Here is a 22,484-nt window from a genome sequence, read left to right as displayed (position 1 = left end):
TCCCCGAGCTGACAAGGTAAAAATCTGTTGTTCTGTGCCTGAACAAGGCAGTTAACCCACTGTTCTTAGGTCATTACAAATAAGTTATCTTAACTGACTTGTCTAGTTAAATAAAGGTAAAATATACATATAATCAAATGGCCACCCAGACAATTTGCATTCCCCCCCTCTTTTACACCAGTGCCTCTCTCTGTTGTTATCATCTATGCATAGTCACTTTAATAACTACCTATATGTACATACTTCCTCAAATAACCGGTACCCCCTGTATATAGCCTCATTACTAACCTGTACCCCCTGTATATAGCCTCATTATTAACCTGTACCCCCTGTATATAGCCTCATTATTAACCTGTACCCGCTGTATATAGCCTCATTATTAACCTGTACCCCTGTATATAGCCTCATTACTAACCTGTACCCCTGTATATAGCCTCATTATTAACCTGTACCCCTGTATATAGCCTCATTACTAACCTGTACCCCCTGTATATAGCCTCATTACTAACCTGTACCCCCTGTATATAGTCTCATTACTAACCTGTACCCCTGTATATAGCCTCATTACTAACCTGTACCCCTGTATATAGCCTCATTACTAACCTGTACCCCTGTATATAGCCTCATTACTAACCTGTACCCCTGTATATAGCCTCATTACTAACCTGTACCCCATGTATATAGCCTCATTACTAACCTGTACCCCCTGTATATAGCCTCATTATTAACCTGTACCCCCTGTATATAGCCTCATTACTAACCGGTACCCCCTGTATATAGCCTCATTACTAACCGGTACCCCTGTATAAAGTCTCATTACTAACCGGTACCCCCTGTATATAGCCTCATTACTAACCGGTACCCCCTGTATATAGCCTCATTACTAACCGGTACCCCTTGTATATAGTCTCATTACTAACCGGTACCCCCTGTAAATAGTCTCATTACTAACCGGTACCCCCTGTATATAGCCTCATTACTAACCGGTACCCCCTGTATATGGCCTCCACATTGACTCTGTACCGTAATACCCTGTATATAGCCTCATTATTAACCTGTACCCCCTGTATATAGCCTCATTATTAACCTGTACCCTTGTATATAGCCTCATTTCTAACCTGTACCCCGTACATTGACACTGTACTGGTACCCCCTGTATATAGCCTCATTACTAACCTGTACCCTGCACATTGACTTGTTACTGGTACCCCCTGTATATAGCCTCATTACTAACCTGTACCTCCTGTAAATAGCCTTGTTACTAACCTGTACCCCTGTATATAGCCTCATTACTAACCTGTACCCCCTGTATATAGCCTCATTACTAACCTGTACCCCTGTATATAGTCTCATTACTAACCTGTACCCCTGTATATAGCCTCGTTACTAACCTGTACCCCCTGTATATAGCCTCATTACTAACCTGTACACCCTGTATATAGCCTCCTTACTAACCTGTACCCCCAGTATATAGCCTCCTTACTAACCTGTACCCCCTGTATATAGTCTCATTACTAACCTGTACCCCCTGTATATAGTCTCATTACTAACCGGTACCCCCCTGTATATAGCCTCATTACTAACCGGTACCCCCTGTATATAGCCTCATTACTAACCGGTACCCCCTGTATATAGCCTCATTACTAACCTGTACCCCCTGTATATAGTCTCATTACTAACCGGTACCCCCTGTATATAGCCTCATTACTAACCGGTACCCCCTGTATATAGCCTCATTACTAACCGGTACCCCCCTGTATATAGTCTCATTACTAACCGGTACCCCCCTGTATATAATCTCATTACTAACCGGTACCCCCTGTATACAGTCTCATTACTAACCGGTAGCCCCTGTAAATAGTCTCATTACTAACCGGTACCCCCTGTATATAGCCTCATTACTAACCGGTACCCCCTGTATATAGACTCATTACTAACCGGTACCCCCTGTATATAGCCTCCACATTGACTCTGTACCGGTACCCCCTGTATATAGCCTCCACATTGACTCTGTACCGTAATACCCTGTATATAGCCTCATTACTAACCGGTACCCCTGTATATAGCCTCATTACTAACCGGTACCCTCTGTATATAGTCTCATTACTAACCTGTACCCCCTTGTATATAGCCTCATTACTAACCTGTACCCCCCCTGTATATAGCCTCCACATTGACTCTGTACCGGTACCCCCTGTATATAGTCTCCACATTGACTCTGTACCGGTACCCCCTGTATATAGCCTCCACATTGACTCTGTACCGGTACTCCCTGTATATAGCCTCCACATTGACTCTGTACCGGTACCCCCTGTATATAGCCTCCACATTGACTCTGTACCGGTACCCCCTGTATATAGCCTCCACATTGACTCTGTACGGTACCCCCTGTATATAGCCTCCACATTGACTCTGTACCGGTACCCCCTGTATATAGCCTCCACATTGACTCTGTACCGTAATACCCTGTATATAGCCTCCACATTGACTCAGTACCGTAACACCCTGTATATAGCCTCCACATTGACTCTGTACCGGTACCCCCTGTATATAGCCTCCACATTGACTCTGTACCGTAATACCCTGTATATAGCCTCCACATTGACTCTGTACCAGTACCCCCTGTATATAGCCTCCACATTGACTCTGTACCGTAATACCCTGTATATAGCCTCCACATTGACTCTGTACCGGTACCTCCTGTATATAGCCTCCACATTGACTCTGTACCGTAATACCCTGTATATAGCCTCCACATTGACTCTGTACCGTAACACCCTGTATATATCCTTCACATTGACTCTGTACCGTAACACCCTGTGTATAGCCTCCACATTGACTCTGTACCGGTACCCCCTGTATATAGCCTCCACATTGACTCTGTACCGTAATACCCTGTATATAGCCTAATTACTAACCGGTACCCCTGTATATAGCCTCATTACTAACCGGTACCCTCTGTATATAGTCTCATTACTAACCTGTACCCCCTTGTATATAGCCTCATTACTAACCTGTGCCCCCCCTGTATATAGCCTCCACATTGACTCTGTACCGGTACCCCCTGTATATAGTCTCCACATTGACTCTGTACCGGTACCCCCTGTATATAGCCTCCACATTGACTCTGTACCGGTACCCCCTGTATATAGCCTCCACATTGACTCTGTACCGGTACCCCCTGTATATAGCCTCCACATTGACTCTGTACCGTAATACCCTGTATATAGCCTCCACATTGACTCAGTACCGTAACACCCTGTATATAGCCTCCACATTGACTCTGTACCGGTACCCCCTGTATATAGCCTCCACATTGACTCTGTACCGGTACCCCCTGTATATAGCCTCCACATTGACTCTGTACCGGTACCCCCTGTATATAGCCTCCACATTGACTCTGTACCGGTACCCCCTGTATATAGCCTCCACATTGACTCTGTACCGTAATACCCTGTATATAGCCTCCACATTGACTCAGTACCGTAACACCCTGTATATAGCCTCCACATTGACTCTGTACCGGTACCCCCTGTATATAGCCTCCACATTGACTCTGTACCGGTACCCCCTGTATATAGCCTCCACATTGACTCTGTACCGGTACCCCCTGTATATAGCCTCCACATTGACTCTGTACCGGTACCCCCTGTATATAGCCTCCACATTGACTCTGTACCGGTACCCCCTGTATATAGCCTCCACATTGACTCTGTACCGTAATACCCTGTATATAGCCTCCACATTGACTCAGTACCGTAACACCCTGTATATAGCCTCCACATTGACTCTGTACCGGTACCCCCTGTATATAGCCTCCACATTGACTCTGTACCGTAACACCCTGTATATAGCCTCCACATTGACTCTGTACCGGTACCCCCCTGTATATAGCCTCCACATTGACTCTGTACCGTAACACCCTGTATATAGCCTCCACATTGACTCTGTACCGGTACCCCCTGTATATAGTCTCGCTATTGTTATTTTACTGATGCTCGTTAATTACTTAATATTATTATTTGTATATATTTTTGGTTTAAAATCATATATTTTTTTAACTGCATTGTTGGTTAAGGGCTGGTAAGTCAGCCTGTTGTATTCGGCACGTGACTAATAACATTAGATTTAATTTGAACCCACATCCGAGAGAAATACCTCTGAGCGGGAAAATAAATACAACACTCTTCGTGACTGTATTTCTGATGTCTAGACCAGGGGGCAGCTGGTTCTATTTTAATGGTGGCTGTTGAGTCACGGTGGGTGTGTCGACCATGTATGTTGTGTGTGATTAATATCCTGTGTGTGTGTGTGTGTGTTACGATGTGAGTGGTCCTGACCGAGGCAGTCCGTCTGTGTCCTGGACCCTGTCCAACCTGTCCAACATCAGCTGGGTGGGCCCTCCTCCTCCGTCTCCAAAACCAAACAGTGCTGCGCTGTGATTGGCTCGTCCTTTGTCCTTGTTGTTCTTCACAGTGTTGACCAGCTGAGGAGGAATGAGGAGGGGCTTCAGTACCCGGACCTAGTGCTCCTGTAAGGGTCCGTTTACCAGACCTAGTGCTCCTGTAAGGGTCCGTTTACCAGACCTAGTGCTCCTGTAAGGGTCTGTTTACCAGACCTAGTGCTCCTGTACCAGACCTAGTGCTTCTGTACCAGACCTAGTGCTTCTGTACCAGACCTAGTGCTCCTGTACCAGACCTAGTGCTCCTGTACCAGACCTAGTGCTCCTGTACCAGACCTAGTGCTCCTGTAAGGGTCTGTAGGGGGGATAGGGGGTAGGGGTTGATACTCACATCCTCCACCTTCCCCTTCATCTCATAGGAGTTCCCTGGGGGAAAGTGTGTCAGAACCTGAGAACCATCCAGACCCTCCCAGAAGAACGTGTTGTGCTGCAGGGAGAGAGAGAGGGGGGACAGAGAGAGAGAAGGGTTCATTTAAAGCAGTGTTAACTATTGGTTCCAAGGTAACACTCACATGGAGAGAGAGAGGGAAGGACAGAGAGAGAGAGATAGGGGGGAAAGGGGGAGAGAGGGAGAGCAAGAGAGAGAGAGAGAGAGGGGAGGACAGAGAGAGATAGGGGGGAAAGGGGGAGAGAGGGAGAGCAAGAGAGAGAGAGAGAGAGAGAGAGAGAGAGAGAGAGAGAGAGAAAGGGGGGAAGACCGAGAGAGAGGGGGGGAGGGGGAGAGCAAGAGAAAGAGAGAGAGGGGAGGACAGAGAGAGAGAGAGAGGGAGAGAGAGAGGGAGATCAAAAGAGAGGAGAGAGAGGAGGAGAGGAGAGAGAGAGGGGGGGAAAGGGGGAGAGCGGGAGAGCAAAAGAGAGGAGGAGAGAGAGAGAGGGGAGGACAGCGAGAGAGAGGGGGGGGGGGGGGGGAGAGAGGGAGAGCAAGAGAGAGAGGGAGAGCAAGAGAGAGAGAGGGGAGGAGAGAGAGGAGAGAGAGAGAGAGGAGGAGAGAGACAGGAGAGAGAGAGGAGGAGAGAGAGACAGAGAACTCACAGGGAAGGTGTTAACGAGGTTCCAGCTGAGTTTCTGCGTCAGGAATCGTGTGATGCCTGAACCCTGCATCAACTGGGGGAGCTGGGCTGAGTAGCCAAACGTATCGGGCAACCAGAACTAGACAGGTAAACAGAGCACCTTAGAGACACGTTATCATACATCCCACCTGATAGGAATGTGATGTATGGAGGTACACATGTCTGGTGTAATGTTCTACCTCTTTGCAGTAGTTTCCAAACTCCTTCTTGAAGAATCGCTGTCCCTCCAGGAACTGTCTGACCATGGACTCACCTGACGGCAGGTTTCCATCCTGATACATACAGACAGAGATAATGACTTCAAATCTTAATATGACTTCAATAGGTCTGTCAAGGATAACGAGTTAATAACAATTTTAATGCTTTTAATTTATTTTACGCCATTAATGCATTTTCTTAGTTTGACCCCCTGAACCATCCATAGTTCAAATTCAAGCCCCGGCAGTCGATGCTTTGACAACCACTTGCTATTTTTCCTATTTTGTTGCCTTACAACCTGGAATTAAAATAGATTTCTGGGGGGAGGGGGGTGTATCATTTGATTTACACAACATGCCTACCACTTTGAAGATGCTAAATATTTTTGAATTGGAAACAAACAAGAAATAAGACAAAAAAACAGAAAGCTTTAGCGTGCATACCTATTCACCCCCCCAAAGGCAATACTTTGTAGAGTCACCCTTCTGCAGTAATTACAACTGCAAGCCTCTTGGGGTATGTCTCTATAAAGCTTGGCACATCTAGCCACTGGGAGTTTTGCCCATTCAAGGCAAAAAAAACTGCTCAATTCTTTTGAGCAGTGGAAATATATATGACAGATCATGTGACAGATCATGTGACAGATCATGTGACACTTAAATAAACTCCACCTGTGTTCAATCTAACTAATTATGTGACTTCTGAAGGTAATTGGTTGCACCAGATCTTATTTAGGGGCTTCAAAGCAAAGGGGGTGAATACATACAGTTGAAGTCAGTTTTTTATGGAATGTGAAATGTAATATTAGAGAGAATGATTTATTTCAGCTTTTATTTCTTTCATCACATTCCCAGTGGGTCAGAAGTTTACATACACTCAATTAGTATTTGGTAGCAGTGCCTTATATTTTTTAATTTGGGTCAAACATTTCGGGTAGCCTTCCACAAGCTTCCCACAATAAGTTGGATGAATTTTGGCCCATTCCTCCTGACAGAGCTGTGTAACTGAGTCAGGTTTGTAGGCCTCCTTGCTAGCACACGCCTTTTCAGTTCTGCCCACACATTTTCTATAGGATTGAGGTCAGGGCTTTGTGATGGCCACTCCAATCCCTTGACTTTGTTGTCCTTAAGCCATTTCGCCACAACTTTGAAAGTATGCTTGGGGTCAATTTGGAAGACCCATTTGTGACCAAGCTTTAACTCACTGACTGATGTCTTGAGATGTTGCTTCAATATATCCACAACATTTTCCTGCCTCATGATGCCATCTATTTTGTGAAGTGCACCAGTTCCTCCTGCAGCAAAGCACCCCCACAGCATGATGCTGCCACCCCCTTTCTTCACGGATGGTGTTCTTTGGCTTGCAAGCTCTCCCCCTTTTTCCTCCGAACATAACGATGGTCATTATGGCCAAACGGTACTATTTTTGTTTCATCAGACCAGAGGATATTTCTCCAAAAAGTATGATCTTTGTCCCCATGTGCAGTTGCAAACCATAGTCTGGATTTTTTATAGCGGTTTTGGAGCAGTGGTTTCTTCCTTGCTGAGCGGACTTTTAGGTCATGTCAATATAGGACTTGTTTTACTGTGAATATAGATACTTTTGTACCCGTTTCCTCCAGCATCTTCACAAGGTCCTTTGCTGCTGTTCTGGGATTGATTTGCACTTTTCACATCAAAGTAGATGTGTCTCTAGGAGACAGAACGCATCTCCTTCCTGAGCGGTATGACGGCTGCGTGGTCCCATGGTGTTTATACTTGCGTACTATTGTTTGTACAGATGAACATGGTACATTCAGGCATTTGGAAATTGCGCCCAAGGATGAAGCAGACTTGTGGAGGTCTACAATTTTTTTCTGAGGTCTTGGCCGATGTCTTTTGTTTTAAATTACAGTTTGCAACAAAATAGGAAACATGCCAAGGGGAATTAATACATCTGCAAGCTACTGTACTTGTATGGCTGAGTGATGAAACCACTTTACTAGCTTGCTACTTGTATGGCTGAGTGATGAAACCACTTTACTAGCTTGCTACTTGTATGGCTGAGTGATGAAACCACTTTACTAGCTTGCTACTTGTATGGCTGAGTGATGAAACCACTTTACTAGCTTGCTACTTGTATGACTGAATGATGTACGCTAGTAAGAGCTTTTAAACGGCAAATTCTATTTTAAAATCACTCTCAGATGGCTCTCTGGATAAAACCAAAGTTATTTGCATCTACAGCAAGGCTGAACAACAGGAAGTTGCAAATGAGCTAAAGAAGGAGTCACTCGCACAAGATGGAATCCACTCTGGTGGGGAGAGAGAGAGAGAGAGAGGGGGGAGAGAGAGAGAGAGGGAGAGCGGAGAGAGAGAGAGAGAGAGAGAGAAAGGGGAGAGAGAGGGGGGAGAGAGAAGGGGGAGAGCGGAGAGAGAGAGACAGAGAGAGAGACAGAGAGAGAGACAGAGAGAGAGGGAGAAAGAGAGGGTGAGAGACAGAGAGACAAATGAGAGAGAGAGAGAGACAGAGAGAGAGAGAGAGGGGGGAGAGAGAGAGAGGGAGAAAGAGAGGGTGAGAGACAGAGAGACAAATGAGAGAGAGAGAGAGAGAGAGAGAGAGAGAGAGAGAGAGAGAGAGAGAGAGAGAGAGAGAGAGAGAGAGAGAGAGAGAGAGAGAGAGAGAGAGAGAGACAGAGAGACAAATGAGAGAGAGAGAGAGAGAGAGAGAGCGAGAGGGGAGAGAGAGGGGGGAGAGAGAGAGAGAGAGGGAGAAAGAGAGGGTGAGAGAGGGATAAAGAGAGGGTGAGAGTCTCTCACAATTGATTGAAGTGATTTTGAATTATCTTTCACAGAGACAGGTTTATGTTCTGTGGAATTCATGACATTGTTGGACAGGTTTATGTTCTGTGGAATTCATGACATTGTTGGACAGGTTTATGTTCTGTGTTGTTTGTATCCATAGAGCCGGTTCTTTGTGTGTGTGAGAGAGAGAATTTATGAGGCAGAATTAGTTGGCCTACTTGTGTCACGCCCTGACCTTAGTTCCTTTTTTATGGCTCTGTTTTAGTTTGGTCAGGGCGTGAGTTGGGGTGGGCATTCTATGTTGTTTTCTATGTGTTTGGCCTGGTATGGTTCCCAATCAGAGGCAGCTGTCTATCGTTGTCTCCGATTGAGAACCATACTTAGGTAGCCTGTTCCCACCTGGTGTTTGTGGGTAGTTGTTTCCAGTTATATTAAATTACCGCGCTGCGTTTTGGTCTGATCTTTCCTGTTCCTCAGATGAAGAAGATCGTTACAACTTGGGAGCATTAATAAGTTACAGAACTTTTGTATTTATTAACTTGTTTATGGTGAATATGACATTAAAAAAATTCTGATAAAGAATATTTTTGGTGTTTCAGTCCATTCATGCCTATTACATCAACATTGCTTTAAAAAAAAAAAAATGGAAACATCAATTAATTGCGAATAACTACAGAATCTAATGTAATTAATCATAATGAATTATTTGAATCGTTTGACAGGCCTAGACTTTAATAAGGACTATATCTCAGATAGGTTTTCTATGTATGGGTGCAGGTCTTACCATCTCCACCCAGGTGCCTCCTACCGGGATGAACTGTCCCTTCTGAACGAAGTGTTGGATCTGAGAGAACAGGCCTGGATACCAGCTCTTCACCCAGTCAAACTGCTGAGCCTGGAGAGAGGAGAGACCACTATTAACCCAGTCAAACTGCTGGGCCTGGAGAGAGGAGAGACCACTATTAACCCAGTCAAACTGCTGGGCCTGGAGAGAGGAGAGGAGAGACCACTATTAACCCAGTCAAACTGCTGGGCCTGGAGAGAGGAGGAGAGACCACTATTAACCCAGTCAAACTGCTGGGCCTGGAGAGAGGAGAGGAGAGACCACTATTAACCCAGTCAAACTGCTGGGCCTGGAGAGAGGAGAGGAGAGACCACTATTAACCCAGTCAAACTGCTGGGCCTGGAGAGAGGAGAGACCACTATTAACCCAGTCAAACTGCTGGGCCTGGAGAGAGGAGAGGAGAGACCACTATTAACCCAGTCAAACTGCTGAGCCTGGAGAGAGGAGAGGAGAGACCACTATTAACCCAGTCAAACTGCTGAGCCTGGAGAGAGTAGAGGAGAGACCACTATTAACCCAGTCAAACTGCTGGGCCTGGAGAGAGGAGAGCACTATTAACCCAGTCAAACTGCTGGGCCTGGAGAGAGGAGAGACCACTATTAACCCAGTCAAACTGCTGGGCCTGGAGAGAGGAGAGCACTATTAACCCAGTCAAACTGCTGGGCCTGGAGAGAGGAGAGACCACTATTAACCCAGTCAAACTGCTGAGCCTGGAGAGAGTAGAGGAGAGACCACTATTAACCCAGTCAAACTGCTGGGCCTGGAGAGAGGAGAGACCACTATTAACCCAGTTAAACTGCTGGGCCTGGAGAGAGGAGAGACCACTATTAACCCAGTCAAACTGCTGGGCCTGGAGAGAGGAGAGGAGAGACCACTATTAACCCAGTCAAACTGCTGGGCCTGGAGAGAGGAGAGACCACTATTAACCCAGTCAAACTGCTGGGCCTGGAGAGAGGAGAGACCACTATTAACCCAGTCAAACTGCTGGGCCTGGAGAGAGGAGAGACCACTATTAACCCAGTCAAACTGCTGGGCCTGGAGAGAGGAGAGACCACTATTAACCCAGTCAAAGTGCTGAGCCTGGAGAGAGGAGAGACCACTATTAACCCAGTCAAACTGCTGAGTGTGTATTAAAGGTACAGTACCTGTGAACAGGTGAGTGTGTATTAAAGGTACAGTACCTGTGAACAGGTGAGTGTGTATTAAAGGTACAGTGAACAGGTGAGTGTGTATTAAAGGTACAGTGAACAGGTGAGTGTGTATTAAAGGTACAGTACCTGTGAACAGGTGAGTGTGTATTAAAGGTACAGTACCTGTGAACAGGTGAGTGTGTATTAAAGGTACAGTACCTGTGAACAGGTGAGTGTGTATTAAAGGTACAGTACCTGTGAACAGGTGAAGACCATGTGAGGGTTCTTCTCCATCAGTCTGATCACAGTCACCCAGCTCCTGGCACACTTCCTGATGGTCTCCTCATAGGGCCACAGCCAGGCTAGATAGAGACAGGGACAGAGCAGGATATTAATCAATCAATCACATCCTGATGTCATCATAGGGCCACAGCCAGGCTAGATAGAGACAGGGACAGAGCAGGATATTAATCAATCAATCACATCCTGATGTCATCATAGGACCACAGCCAGGCTAGATAGAGACAGGGACGGAGCAGGATATTAATCAATCAATCACTTCCTGATGTGGAGCAGCAGAAGACAGTGGAGCAGCAGTAGACAGTGGAGCAGCAGAACACCACACACAGTGGAGCAGCAGAACACCACACACAGTGGAGCAGCGGTACATCACACACAGTGGAGCAGCGGTACATCACACACAGTGGAGCAGCAGGACACCACACACAGTGGAGCAGCGGTACATCACACACAGTGGAGCAGCAGAACACCACACACAGTGGAGCAGAAGTACACCACACACAGTGGAGCAGCAGAACACCACACACAGTGGAGCAGCAGGACACCACACACAGTGGAGCAGCAGGACACCACACACAGTGGAGCAGCAGGACACCACACACAGTGGAGCAGCAAGACACCACACACAGTGGAGCATCAGTAGACAGTGGAGCAGCAGGACACCACACACAGTGGAGCAGCAGGACACCACACACAGTGGAGCAGCAGGACACCACACACAGTGGAGCAGCAGGACACCACACACAGTGGAGCAGCAGGACACCACACACAGTGGAGCAGCAGGACACCACACACAATGGAGCATCAGTAGACAGTGGAGCAGCAGTACACCACACACAGTGGAGCAGCAGAACACCACACACAGTGGAGCAGCAGAACACCACACACAGTGGAGCAGCAGGACACCACACACAGTGGAGCAGCGGTAGACAGTGGGGCAGCAGGACACCACACACAGTGGAGCAGCAGAAAACCACGCACAGTGGAGCAACAGGGCAGGACACCACACACAGTGGAGCAGCAGGACAACACACACAGTGGAGCAGAAGTACACCACACACAGTGGAGCAGCAGAACACCACACACAGTGGAGCAGAAGTACACCACACACAGTGGAGCAGCAAAACACCACACACAGTGGAGCATCAGTAGACAGTGGAGCAGCAGTACACCACACACAGTGGAGCAGCAGAACACCACACACAGTGGAGCAGCAGTTCACAGGGCAGCAGCGGTAGACAGTGGAGCAGCAGAAGACAGTGGAGCAGCAGTAGACAGTGGAGCAGCAGTAGACAGTGAAGCAGCAGTAGACAGTGGAGCAGCAGGACACCACACACAGTGGAGCAGCAGGACACCACACACAGTGGAGCAGCAGGACACCACAAACAGTGGAGCAGAAGTACACCACACACAGTCGAGCATCAGTAGACAGTGGAGCAGCAGTACACCACACACAGTGGAGCAGCAGTTCACAGGGCAGCAGCGGTAGACAGTGGAGCAGCAGAAGACAGTGGAGCAGCAGTACACCACACACAGTGGAGCAGCAGTTCACAGGGCAGCAGCGGTAGACAGTGGAGCAGCGGTAGACAGCGGAGCAGCGGTAGACAGCGGAGCAGCAATAGACAGTGGAGCAGCAGTAGACAGTGGAGCAGCAGTAGACAGTGGAGCAGCAGTAAACAGTGGAGCAGCGGTAGACAGTGGAGCAGCGGTAGACAGTGGAGCAGCAGTACACCACACACAGTGGAGCAGCAGTAGACAGTGGAGCAGCAGTAGACAGCGGAGCAGCAGTAGACAGCGGAGCAGCAGTAGACAGCGGAGCAGCAGTAGACAGTGGAGCAGCGGTAGACAGTGGAGCAGCGATAGACAGTGGAGCAGCAGTAGACAGTGGAGCAGCGGTAGACAGTGGAGCAGGAGTAGACAGTGGAGCAGCGGTAGACAGTGGAGCAGCGGTAGACAGCGGAGCAGCGGTAGACAGCGGAGCAGCGGTAGACAGCGGAGCAGCGGTAGACAGTGGAGCAGCGGTAGACAGTGGAGCAGCAGTAGACAGTGGAGCAGCGGTAGACAGTGGAGCAGCGGTAGACAGTGGAGCAGCAGTAGACAGCGGAGCAGCAGTAGACAGCGGAGCAGCAAGACAGCGGAGCAGCAGCAGACAGTGGAGCAGCAGTAGACAGTGGAGCAGCAGTAGACAGTGGAGCAGCAGTAGACAGCGGAGCAGCAGTAGACAGCGGAGCAGCAGTAGACAGTGGAGCAGCGGTAGACAGTGGAGCAGCGGTAGACAGTGGAGCAGCAGTAGACAGTGGAGCAGCGGTAGACAGTGGAGCAGGAGTAGACAGTGGAGCAGCGGTAGACAGTGGAGCAGCGGTAGACAGCGGAGCAGCGGTAGACAGCGGAGCAGCGGTAGACAGTGGAGCAGCGGTAGACAGTGGAGCAGCGGTAGACGGTGGAGCAGCAGTAGACAGCGGAGCAGCAGTAGACAGCGGAGCAGCAAGTAAGCGGAGCAGCGGTAGACAGTGGAGCAGCAGTAGACAGTGGAGCAGCAGTAGACAGCGGAGCAGCAGTAGACAGCGGAGCAGCAAGACAGCGGAGCAGCGGTAGACAGTGGAGCAGCAGTAGACAGTGGAGCAGCGGTAGACAGTGGAGCAGCGGTAGACAGCGGTAGACAGTGGAGCAGCAGTAGACAGTGGAGCAGCGGTAGACAGTGGAGCAGCGGTAGACAGTGGAGCAGCAGTAGACAGTGGAGCAGCAGTAGACAGTGGAGCAGCGGTAGACAGCGGAGCAGCGGTAGACAGTGGAGCAGCAGTAGACAGCGGAGCAGCGGTAGACAGTGGAGCAGCGGTAGACAGCGGTAGACAGTGGAGCAGCAGTAGACAGTGGAGCAGCGGTAGACAGTGGAGCAGCGGTAGACAGTGGAGCAGCAGTAGACAGTGGAGCAGCAGTAGACAGTGGAGCAGCAGTAAACAGTGGAGCAGCAGTAAACAGTGGAGCAGCGGTAGACAGTGGAGCAGCGGTAGACAGTGGAGCAGCAGTACACCACACACAGTGGAGCAGCAGTAGACAGCGGAGCAGCAGTAGACAGCGCAGCAGCAGTAGACAGCGGAGCAGCGGTAGACAGCGGAGCAGCAGTAGACAGTGGAGCAGCAGTAGACAGTGGAGCAGCGGTAGACAGCGGAGCAGCAGTAGACAGTGGAGCAGCGGTAGACAGTGGAGCAGCGGTAGACAGCGGAGCAGCGGTAGACAGCGGAGCAGCGGTAGACAGCGGAGCAGCGGTAGACAGTGGAGCAGCGGTAGACAGTGGAGCAGCGGTAGACAGTGGAGCAGCGGTAGACAGTGGAGCAGCGGTAGACAGTGGAGCAGCGGTAGACAGTGGAGCAGCAGTAGACAGTGGAGCAGCAGTAGACAGTGGAGCAGCAGTAGACAGTGGAGCAGCAGTAGACAGTGGAGCAGCAGTAGACAGTGGAGCAGCAGTAGACAGTGGAGCAGCAGTAGACAGTGGAGCAGCAGTAGACAGTGGAGCAGCAGTAGACAGTGGAGCAGCAGTAGACAGTGGAGCATCATTACAGGAGAACTCAATACATGGACATAGACTAAACAAAATCAGTCATCTTGAAAGAGAGAGATGTTCACCTGAGTCAATGTGGCAGTGTCCCATAGCATGGACAGTGTGCTGGCTCTCTCCATTCCTCTGGCTGAAGAACTTCTGAGCCAGACTCCGGGCCGCAGGAAATGAGCTGGGATTGGTCGGCTCACACAGGTTCACCATCTCATTGGCTGTGAACAGAGCCTGGTACCCACGCTGTTCCCCCTCACCCAGCAACTGAGAGGAGGCAGAAGAGAGAAGATCAACAGGCCAATGAGAAAGCAGGAACAGAACAGCAGACTAACTAAAGTTGACAGTTACACTTCATTCACAGTTAAATGTCACAATTCCATCTGCAGGTTCAGGTTTGGAGTCAATTCCATTTAGTTAGTTTACTACTCCTGGAATTGACCCCACCCTGCTCCAGACATGACCTCTTGACCTACTACTCCTGGAATTGACCCCAGCCTGCTCCAGACATGACCTCTTGACCTACTTCACATCCCATTAGGTAGTACCTTGACATTATAGAATACTGATATCTCAACATACCTTGACCATGTCTACCAGCATCTCCAAATCAGTCAGCAGCTCCCTGACGTCCGACTTAAACACCACAAGCTCAGCCTTCTGGACAGAGTACTTCCTGTCTGGGTCAGGTGCTGCAATCATGGATCCTCTTCCCGCTCCGAAAAGACTGTTACACGCCAGCTCGACATACAGGGAGATGCTAAAAGAGACAGAAGACAGACTACAGTTTACAACACAGAACTAGAACACACTGAGGCGATCCTGACTCGCTGCAAACAGACCGCTACGCGCCAACTCAATGTAGAGCAGCGCTGTCCCCGACTAAACAAACTTAGTCAACCGAGAGCCTCCTGTCCTTTCAACCAATCGATTGAAATGTTTAAACTTATATTTTTCCATATCTTGACACATCCTATGTGTTTTAATCAAATCAAATACATTCACTGAGCTATATTTTAAATTTAAGAGTCTTAAAAGTAGCCACCGTTTGCTGAACACAAAAGGATTTACATGGCAGAAAAATCCCTGAAGAGCGTCTGATAAATGACTAACATGTCAAATGTAAATTGAATTCACCCAAAACAGGATGTAGAACCCACTAACCTGTGTGGATCATCATCCTACAGACAGTCAGTCAGTCAGGATGTAGAACCCACTAACCAGTGTGGATCATCATCCTCCAGTCAGTCAGGATGTAGAACCCACTAACCTGTGTGGATCATCATCCTCCAGTCAGTCAGGATGTAGAACCCACTAACCTGTGTGTCTCATCATCCTCCAGAAAGTCAGGATGTAGAACCCACTAACCTGTGTGGATCATCATCCTCCAGTCAGTCAGGATGTAGAACCCACTAACCTGTGTGGATCATCATCCTCCAGTCAGTCAGGATGTAGAACCCACTAACCTGTGTGTCTCATCATCCTCCAGTCAGTCAGGATGTAGAACCCACTAACCTGTGTGGATCATCATCCTCCAGTCAGTCAGGATGTAGAACCCACTAACCTGTGTGTCTCATCATCCTCCAGACAGTCAGGATGTAGAACCCACTAACCTGTGTGGATCATCATCCTACAGACAGTCAGTCAGTCAGGATGTAGAACCCACTAACCAGTGTGGATCATCATCCTCCAGACTCTCAGGATGTAGAACCCACTAACCTGTGTGGATCATCATCCTCCAGACAGTCAGGACATAGAACCCACTAACCTGTGTGTCTCATCATCCTCCAGAAAGTCAGGATGTAGAACCCACTAACCTGTGTGGATCATCATCCTCCAGTCAGTCAGGATGTAGAACCCACTAACCTGTGTGGATCATCATCCTCCAGTCAGTCAGGATGTAGAACCCACTAACCTGTGTGGATCATCAACCTCCAGACAGTCAGGATGTAGAACCCACTAACCTGTGTGGATCATCAACCTCCAGACAGTCAGTCAGGATGTAGAACCCACTAACCTGTGTGTCTCATCATCCTCCAGACAGTCAGTCAGGATGTAGAACCCACTAACCTGTGTGTCTCATCATCCTCCAGACAGTCAGTCAGGATGTAGAACCCACTAACCTGTGTGTCTCATCATCCTCCAGACAGTCAGTCAGGATGTAGAACCCACTAACCTGTGTGGATCATCATCCTCCAGACAGTCAGTCAGGATGTAGACCCCACTAACCTGTGTGTCTCATCATCCTCCAGTCAGTCAGGATGTAGAACCCACTAACCTGTGTGTCTCATCATCCTCCAGACAGTCAGTCAGGATGTAGAACCCACTAACCTGTGTGGATCATCATCCTCCAGACAGTCAGGATGTAGAACCCACTAACCTGTGTGGATCATCATCCTCCAGACAGTCAGTCAGGATGTAGAACCCACTAACCTGTGTGGCTCATCATCCTCCAGACACTCAGTCAAGACGTAGCTGGTCTTCTCCCCTTCTTTGGTCAACCCCTGTCAATCAAATGACAACATCAAGGTCAACCCCTGTCAATCAAATGACAACATCAAGGTCAACCCCTGCCAATCAAATAGCAACATCAAGGTCAACCCCTGTCAATCAAATAACAACATCAAGGTCAACCCCTGTCAATCAAATGACAACATCAAGGTCAACCCCTGTCAATCAAATAACAACATCAAGGTCAACCCCTGTCAATCAAATAACAACATCAAGGTCAACCCCTGTCAATCAAATGACAACATCAAGGTCAACCCCTGCCAATCAAATAGCAACATCAAGGTCAACCCCTGTCAATCAAATAACAACATCAAGGTCAACCCCTGTCAATCAAATGACAACATCAAGGTCAACCACTGTCAATCAAATAGCAACATCAAGGTCAACCCCTGCCAATCAAATGACAACATCAAGGTCAACCCCTGTCAATCAAATAACAACATCAAGGTCAACCCCTGTCAATCAAATGACAACATCAAGGTCAACCCCTGTCAATCAAATGACAACATCAAGGTCAACCCCTGTCAATCAAATAACAACATCAAGGTCAACCACTGTCAATCAAATAACAACATCAAGGTCAACCCCTGTCAATCAAATGACAACATCAAGGTCAACCCCTGTCAATCAAATAACAACATCAAGGTCAACCCCTGTCAATCAAATAACAACATCAAGGTCAACCCCTGCCAATCAAATGACAACATCAAGGTCAACCCCTGTCAATCAAATGACAACATCAAGGTCAACCCCTGTCAATCAAATGACAACATCAAGGTCAACCCCTGTCAATCAAATGACAACATCAAGGTCAACCCCTGTCAATCAAATGACAACATCAAGGTCAACCCCTGTCAATCAAATAACAACATCAAGGTCAACCCCTGCCAATCAAATAACAACATCAAGGTCAACCCCTGCCAACCAAATGACAACATCAAGGTCAACCCCTGAGAATGATGTGTTTGAACAACATGCAGTGAGGCTTGATTAGCGTACATAACATAGTTCACATATAACTAAAACAGATTGTTATTGTGACTTTGCCCCAAGGCAAGCTGAGAGAGCCCGGAGGATGAGACTAGTCTGTTGAGGTACTGTAGTGGTATGGTGGATGAGGTACTGTAGTGGTATGGTGGATGAGGTACAATAGTGTTATGGTGGTTGAGGTATGGTGGATGAAGTACTGTAGTGGCATGGTGGATGAGGTACTGTAGTGGTATGGTGGATGAGGTATGGTGGATGAGGTACTGTAGTGTTATGGTGGTTGAGGTATGGTGGATGAAGTACTGTAGTGGCATGGTGGATGAGGTACTGTAGTGGTATGGTGGATGATCTACTGTAGTGTTATGGTGGATGAGGTACAATAGTGTTATGGTGGTTGAGGTATGGTGGATGAGGTACTGTAGTGGTATGGTGGATGAGGTACTGTAGTGGTATGGTGGATGATCTACTGTAGTGTTATGGTGGATGAGGTACAATAGTGTTATGGTGGTTGAGGTACTGTAGTGGTATGGTGGATGAGGTACTGTAGTGGTATGGTGGATGATCTACTGTAGTGATATGGTGGTTGAGGTACTGTAGTGTTATGGTGGTTGAGGAATGGTGGATGAGGTACTGTAGTGTTATGGTGGTTGAGGTACAATAGTGTTATGGTGGTTGAGGTATGGTGGATGAAGTACTGTAGTGGCATGGTGGATGAGGTACTGTAGTGTTATGGTGGATGAGGTATGGTGGATGAGGTACTGTAGTGGTATGGTGGATGAGGTACTGTAGTGTTATGGTGGATGAGGTATGGTGGATGAGGTACTGTAGTGGTATGGTGGTTGAGGTGTGGTTGGATGAGGTACTGTAGTGTTATGGTGGTTGAGGTATGGTGGATGAGGTATGGTGGATGAGGTACTGTAGTGTTATGGTGGTTGAGGTATGGTGGATGAGGTACTGTAGTGTTATGGTGGTTGAGGTATGGTGGATGAGGTATGGTGGATGAGGTACTGTAGTGGTATGGTGGTTGAGGTACTGTTGTGTTATGGTGGTTGAGGTGTGGTGGATGAGGTACTGTAGTGTTATGGTGGATGAGGTACTGTAGTGTTATGGTGGATGAGGTATGGTGGATGAGGTACTGTAGTGGTATGGTGGTTGAGGTACTGTAGTGTTATGGTGGTTGAGGTGTGGTGGATGAGGTACTGTAGTGGTATGGTGGATGAGGTACTGTAGTGTTATGGTGGATGAGGTACTGTAGTGTTATGGTGGTTGAGGAATGGTGGATGAGGTACTGTAGTGTTATGGTGGATGAGGTATGGTGGATGAGGTATGGTGGATGAGGTACTGTAGTGGTATGGTGGTTGAGGTACTGTTGTGTTATGGTGGTTGAGGTGTGGTGGATGAGGTACTGTAGTGGTATGGTGGTTGAGGTACTGTAGTGGTATGGTGGTTGAGGTACTGTAGTGGTATGGTGGTTGAGGTACTGTAGTGGTATGGTGGTTGAGGTACTGTAGTGGTATGGTGGTTGAGGTGTGGTGGATGAGGTACTGTAGTGGTATGGTGGATGAGGTAAGGCTCATGTGGGTGTGTATATAATGTTGAACCTGTACAGGTTGCTCATCCCTCCAGACCATGGCCTCTCCATCACTCTCCCAGCTCAGATGGACCTGCTTCCCTCTCCAGGAGTCTGGTATCCTCAGAGATACTTTAAACCAGCATGTCCACCATCTGTAATAAAACATTACTCATACTAGTTTGTTGGTTCACTGGTTTGTGTTCTTTTGCACGCTCATTCACCAACTCACTCCACTAATTCACTCACACTCACTCACTCACTAATTCACTCACTAATTCACTCACTCACTCACTCATTCATTAATTCATTCATTCACTCGTTCATTCATGCATTCATTCATTCATTCACTCGTTCATTCATTCATTCATTCACTCGTTCATTCATTCATTCACTCGTTCATTCATTCATTCACTCGTTCATTCATTAATTCATTCACTCGTTCATGGTATTTAACCAAACATGGTGTTCGAAGAGAGCTACAAAATATTCCAGTCCTTACGTAGGTCCAAAGGTATCACCAACTTGATACGGCTCAAAGTTCTGTTTGACAGCCTCTAGGAAAGGGATCCGTTGCTGTGACAGAGACGAGGAGATGGACTCCAGGGGACAGGCGTCTCCATATAGTCTGGAAACGAGTCATGTTGTAAGAAACGTGTTTTTATATGACTCAGATCGCCACATAAAGTGCTGTCAGTGTCTCATAACCAGATCCAGAAGGGGGATTCATTACCCAGAAAACAATTGCTATTACAAGGAGCAGAGCAGTTTCTCTCTTCACCCGCGGAGAATTCAAACATTTTGCACAATAAATAGAACTTCCATCTGCCCAACAAAACATTGCTACTTAGCTGGGCATATTGAGTGGGTAATGGGCATGCATTTTATTGCACTTGACCGCTAGCTAAGAAATACCATTTACCTTCCCCTAAGGTTGCAGTCGGTGAAATAAATCTCAGATATGAATTTCTCAGCTCGTTCCAGAAGAGTCCGTCGGTTCTTCAGTACCGGTTGATGATACATCGTCAATAATATCTCTGGTCAATGTTCGGAGAATCAATAAATTATCCACTGTTTCGTGAAGTTTAGAGAAACAACAAGGAAGGGACCATGTGGACCCGGAAGTACAATAGAAATACTATTGTCTTTGCGTTGATCAGCCGCTAGATGTCGCTGTTGTTAACATGTCACTAACGTTCTAGGCCGTATGATTAGCCCTCCACCACCATACTATTTAGGGGGTAAGTAATCTTACTGCATAGTGCACTAATACTTGTATGATATGAGTATGATATGAGAAAGAATATCAAATGTCAACATTTATTTAAACCAGAGGGTTTGAAAAACCATACATATAGTATTCATGTAAAATGAGACAACTAGCACAGAGAGACTGAGTACACCATTCCCATTACCTTTATGGTCCTTCCAAAACCAGAAGTGCCTATGTAGATGGTACATGTTAGAATCTGTAGATGGTACATGTTAGAATCTGTAGTTGATGTTTTGCAGAACAACATACACTTAACAAAAACATAAACTCAACATGAGTCAAGATCACTTTCTGAGTCAAAATGCAAGGTGCGATCTACTGCATAATTTAAAAAATGTAAACCTATACAACATTAACCAATTAAAACCAGTTATGTAGCAATGAGGTTTGTGCAGTAGGCTATAGACTCAATACATTATCACTGCATATTGGCTATGCTCAGTAGGCTATAGGCCCAATACATTATCACTGCATATTGGCTATGCTCAGTAGGCCATAGGCCCAATACATTACCACTGCATATTGGCTATGCTCAGTAGGCTATAGACCCAATACATTACCACTGCATATTGGCTATGCTCAGTAGGCCCAATACATTACCACTGCATATTGGCTATGCTCAGTAGGCTATAGGCCCAATACATTACCACTGCATATTGGCTATGCTCAGTAGGCTATAGACCCAATACATTATCACTGCATATTGGCTATGCTCAGTAGGCTATGGGCCCCATACATTATCACTGCATATTGGCTATGCTCAGTAGGCTATGGGCCCCATACATTATCACTGCATATTGGCTATACTCAGTAGGCTATGGGCCCCATACATTATCACTGCATATTGGCTATGCTCAGTAGGCTATGGGCCCCATACATTATCACTGCATATTGGCTATACTCAGTAGGCTATGGGCCCCATACATTATCACTGCATATTGGCTATACTCAGTAGGCTATGGGCCCCATACATTATCCCTGCATATTGGCTATGCTCAGTAGGCTATGGGCCCAATACATTATCACTGCATATTGGCTATGCTCAGTAGGCTATGGGCCCCATACATTATCACTGCATATTCGCTATGCTCAGTAGGCCCAATACATTACCACTGCATATTGGCTATGCTCAGTAGGACCAATACATTACCACTGCATATTGGCTATGCTCAGTAGGCCCAATACATTACCACTGCATATTGGCTATGCTCAGTAGGCCCAATACATTACCACTGCATATTGGCTATGCTCGGTAGGCTATAGGCCCAATACATTATCACTGCATATTGGCTATACTCAGTAGGCTATAGACCCAATACATTATCACTGCATATTGGCTATGCTCAGTAGGCCCAATACATTACCACTGCATATTGGCTATGCTCAGTAGGCCCAATACATTACCACTGCATATTGGCTATGTTCAGTAGGCCCAATACATTATCACTGCATATTGGCTATACTCAGTAGGCTATAGACCCAATACATTACCACTGCATATTGGCTATGCTCAGTAGGCTATAGACCCAATACATTACCACTGCATATTGGCTATGCTCAGTAGGCTATAGACCCAATACATTACCACTGCATATTGGCTATGCTCAGTAGGCCCAATACATTATCACTGCATATTGGCTATGCTCAGTAGGCTATAGACCCAATACATTACCACTGCATATTGGCTATGCTCGGTAGGCTATAGACCCAATACATTACCACTGCATATTGGCTATGCTCGGTAGGCTATAGGCCCAATACATTATCACTGCATATTGGCTATGCTCAGTAGGCCCAATACATTACCAC

At 47.2% G+C, this 22,484-nt stretch overlaps 1 protein-coding gene across 1 annotated transcript in view; it reads right to left on the bottom strand.

Moving 5' to 3' along the window:
* LOC139406277 (mannosidase, alpha, class 2C, member 1) overlaps window positions 1-20,542 on the bottom strand; it is a 52,667-nt gene extending 32,125 nt beyond the window's left edge. The window contains exons 1-12 of the mRNA XM_071148732.1: window positions 20,325-20,542; window positions 19,905-20,030; window positions 19,434-19,557; window positions 16,768-16,838; window positions 14,917-15,094; window positions 14,412-14,601; window positions 10,743-10,849; window positions 9,298-9,408; window positions 5,712-5,804; window positions 5,495-5,611; window positions 4,794-4,889; window positions 4,341-4,486 (exon numbers count right to left, since the gene is read on the bottom strand). Of these exons, the coding sequence (XP_071004833.1) occupies window positions 4,341-4,486; window positions 4,794-4,889; window positions 5,495-5,611; window positions 5,712-5,804; window positions 9,298-9,408; window positions 10,743-10,849; window positions 14,412-14,601; window positions 14,917-15,094; window positions 16,768-16,838; window positions 19,434-19,557; window positions 19,905-20,030; window positions 20,325-20,425 (1,460 nt within the window). The 5' untranslated portion in view covers window positions 20,426-20,542. The remainder of the gene's footprint in view (window positions 1-4,340; window positions 4,487-4,793; window positions 4,890-5,494; window positions 5,612-5,711; window positions 5,805-9,297; window positions 9,409-10,742; window positions 10,850-14,411; window positions 14,602-14,916; window positions 15,095-16,767; window positions 16,839-19,433; window positions 19,558-19,904; window positions 20,031-20,324) is intronic.
* Window positions 20,543-22,484: the final 1,942 nt, after the last annotated feature.

The sequence above is a fragment of the Oncorhynchus clarkii genome, chromosome 4 (assembly GCF_045791955.1).
Source record: "Oncorhynchus clarkii lewisi isolate Uvic-CL-2024 chromosome 4, UVic_Ocla_1.0, whole genome shotgun sequence".
Lineage (NCBI taxonomy): Eukaryota > Metazoa > Chordata > Actinopteri > Salmoniformes > Salmonidae > Oncorhynchus > Oncorhynchus clarkii.
Note: the sequence above shows the minus strand (reverse complement) of the source record. Positions and strands in the feature narration are given on the sequence as shown.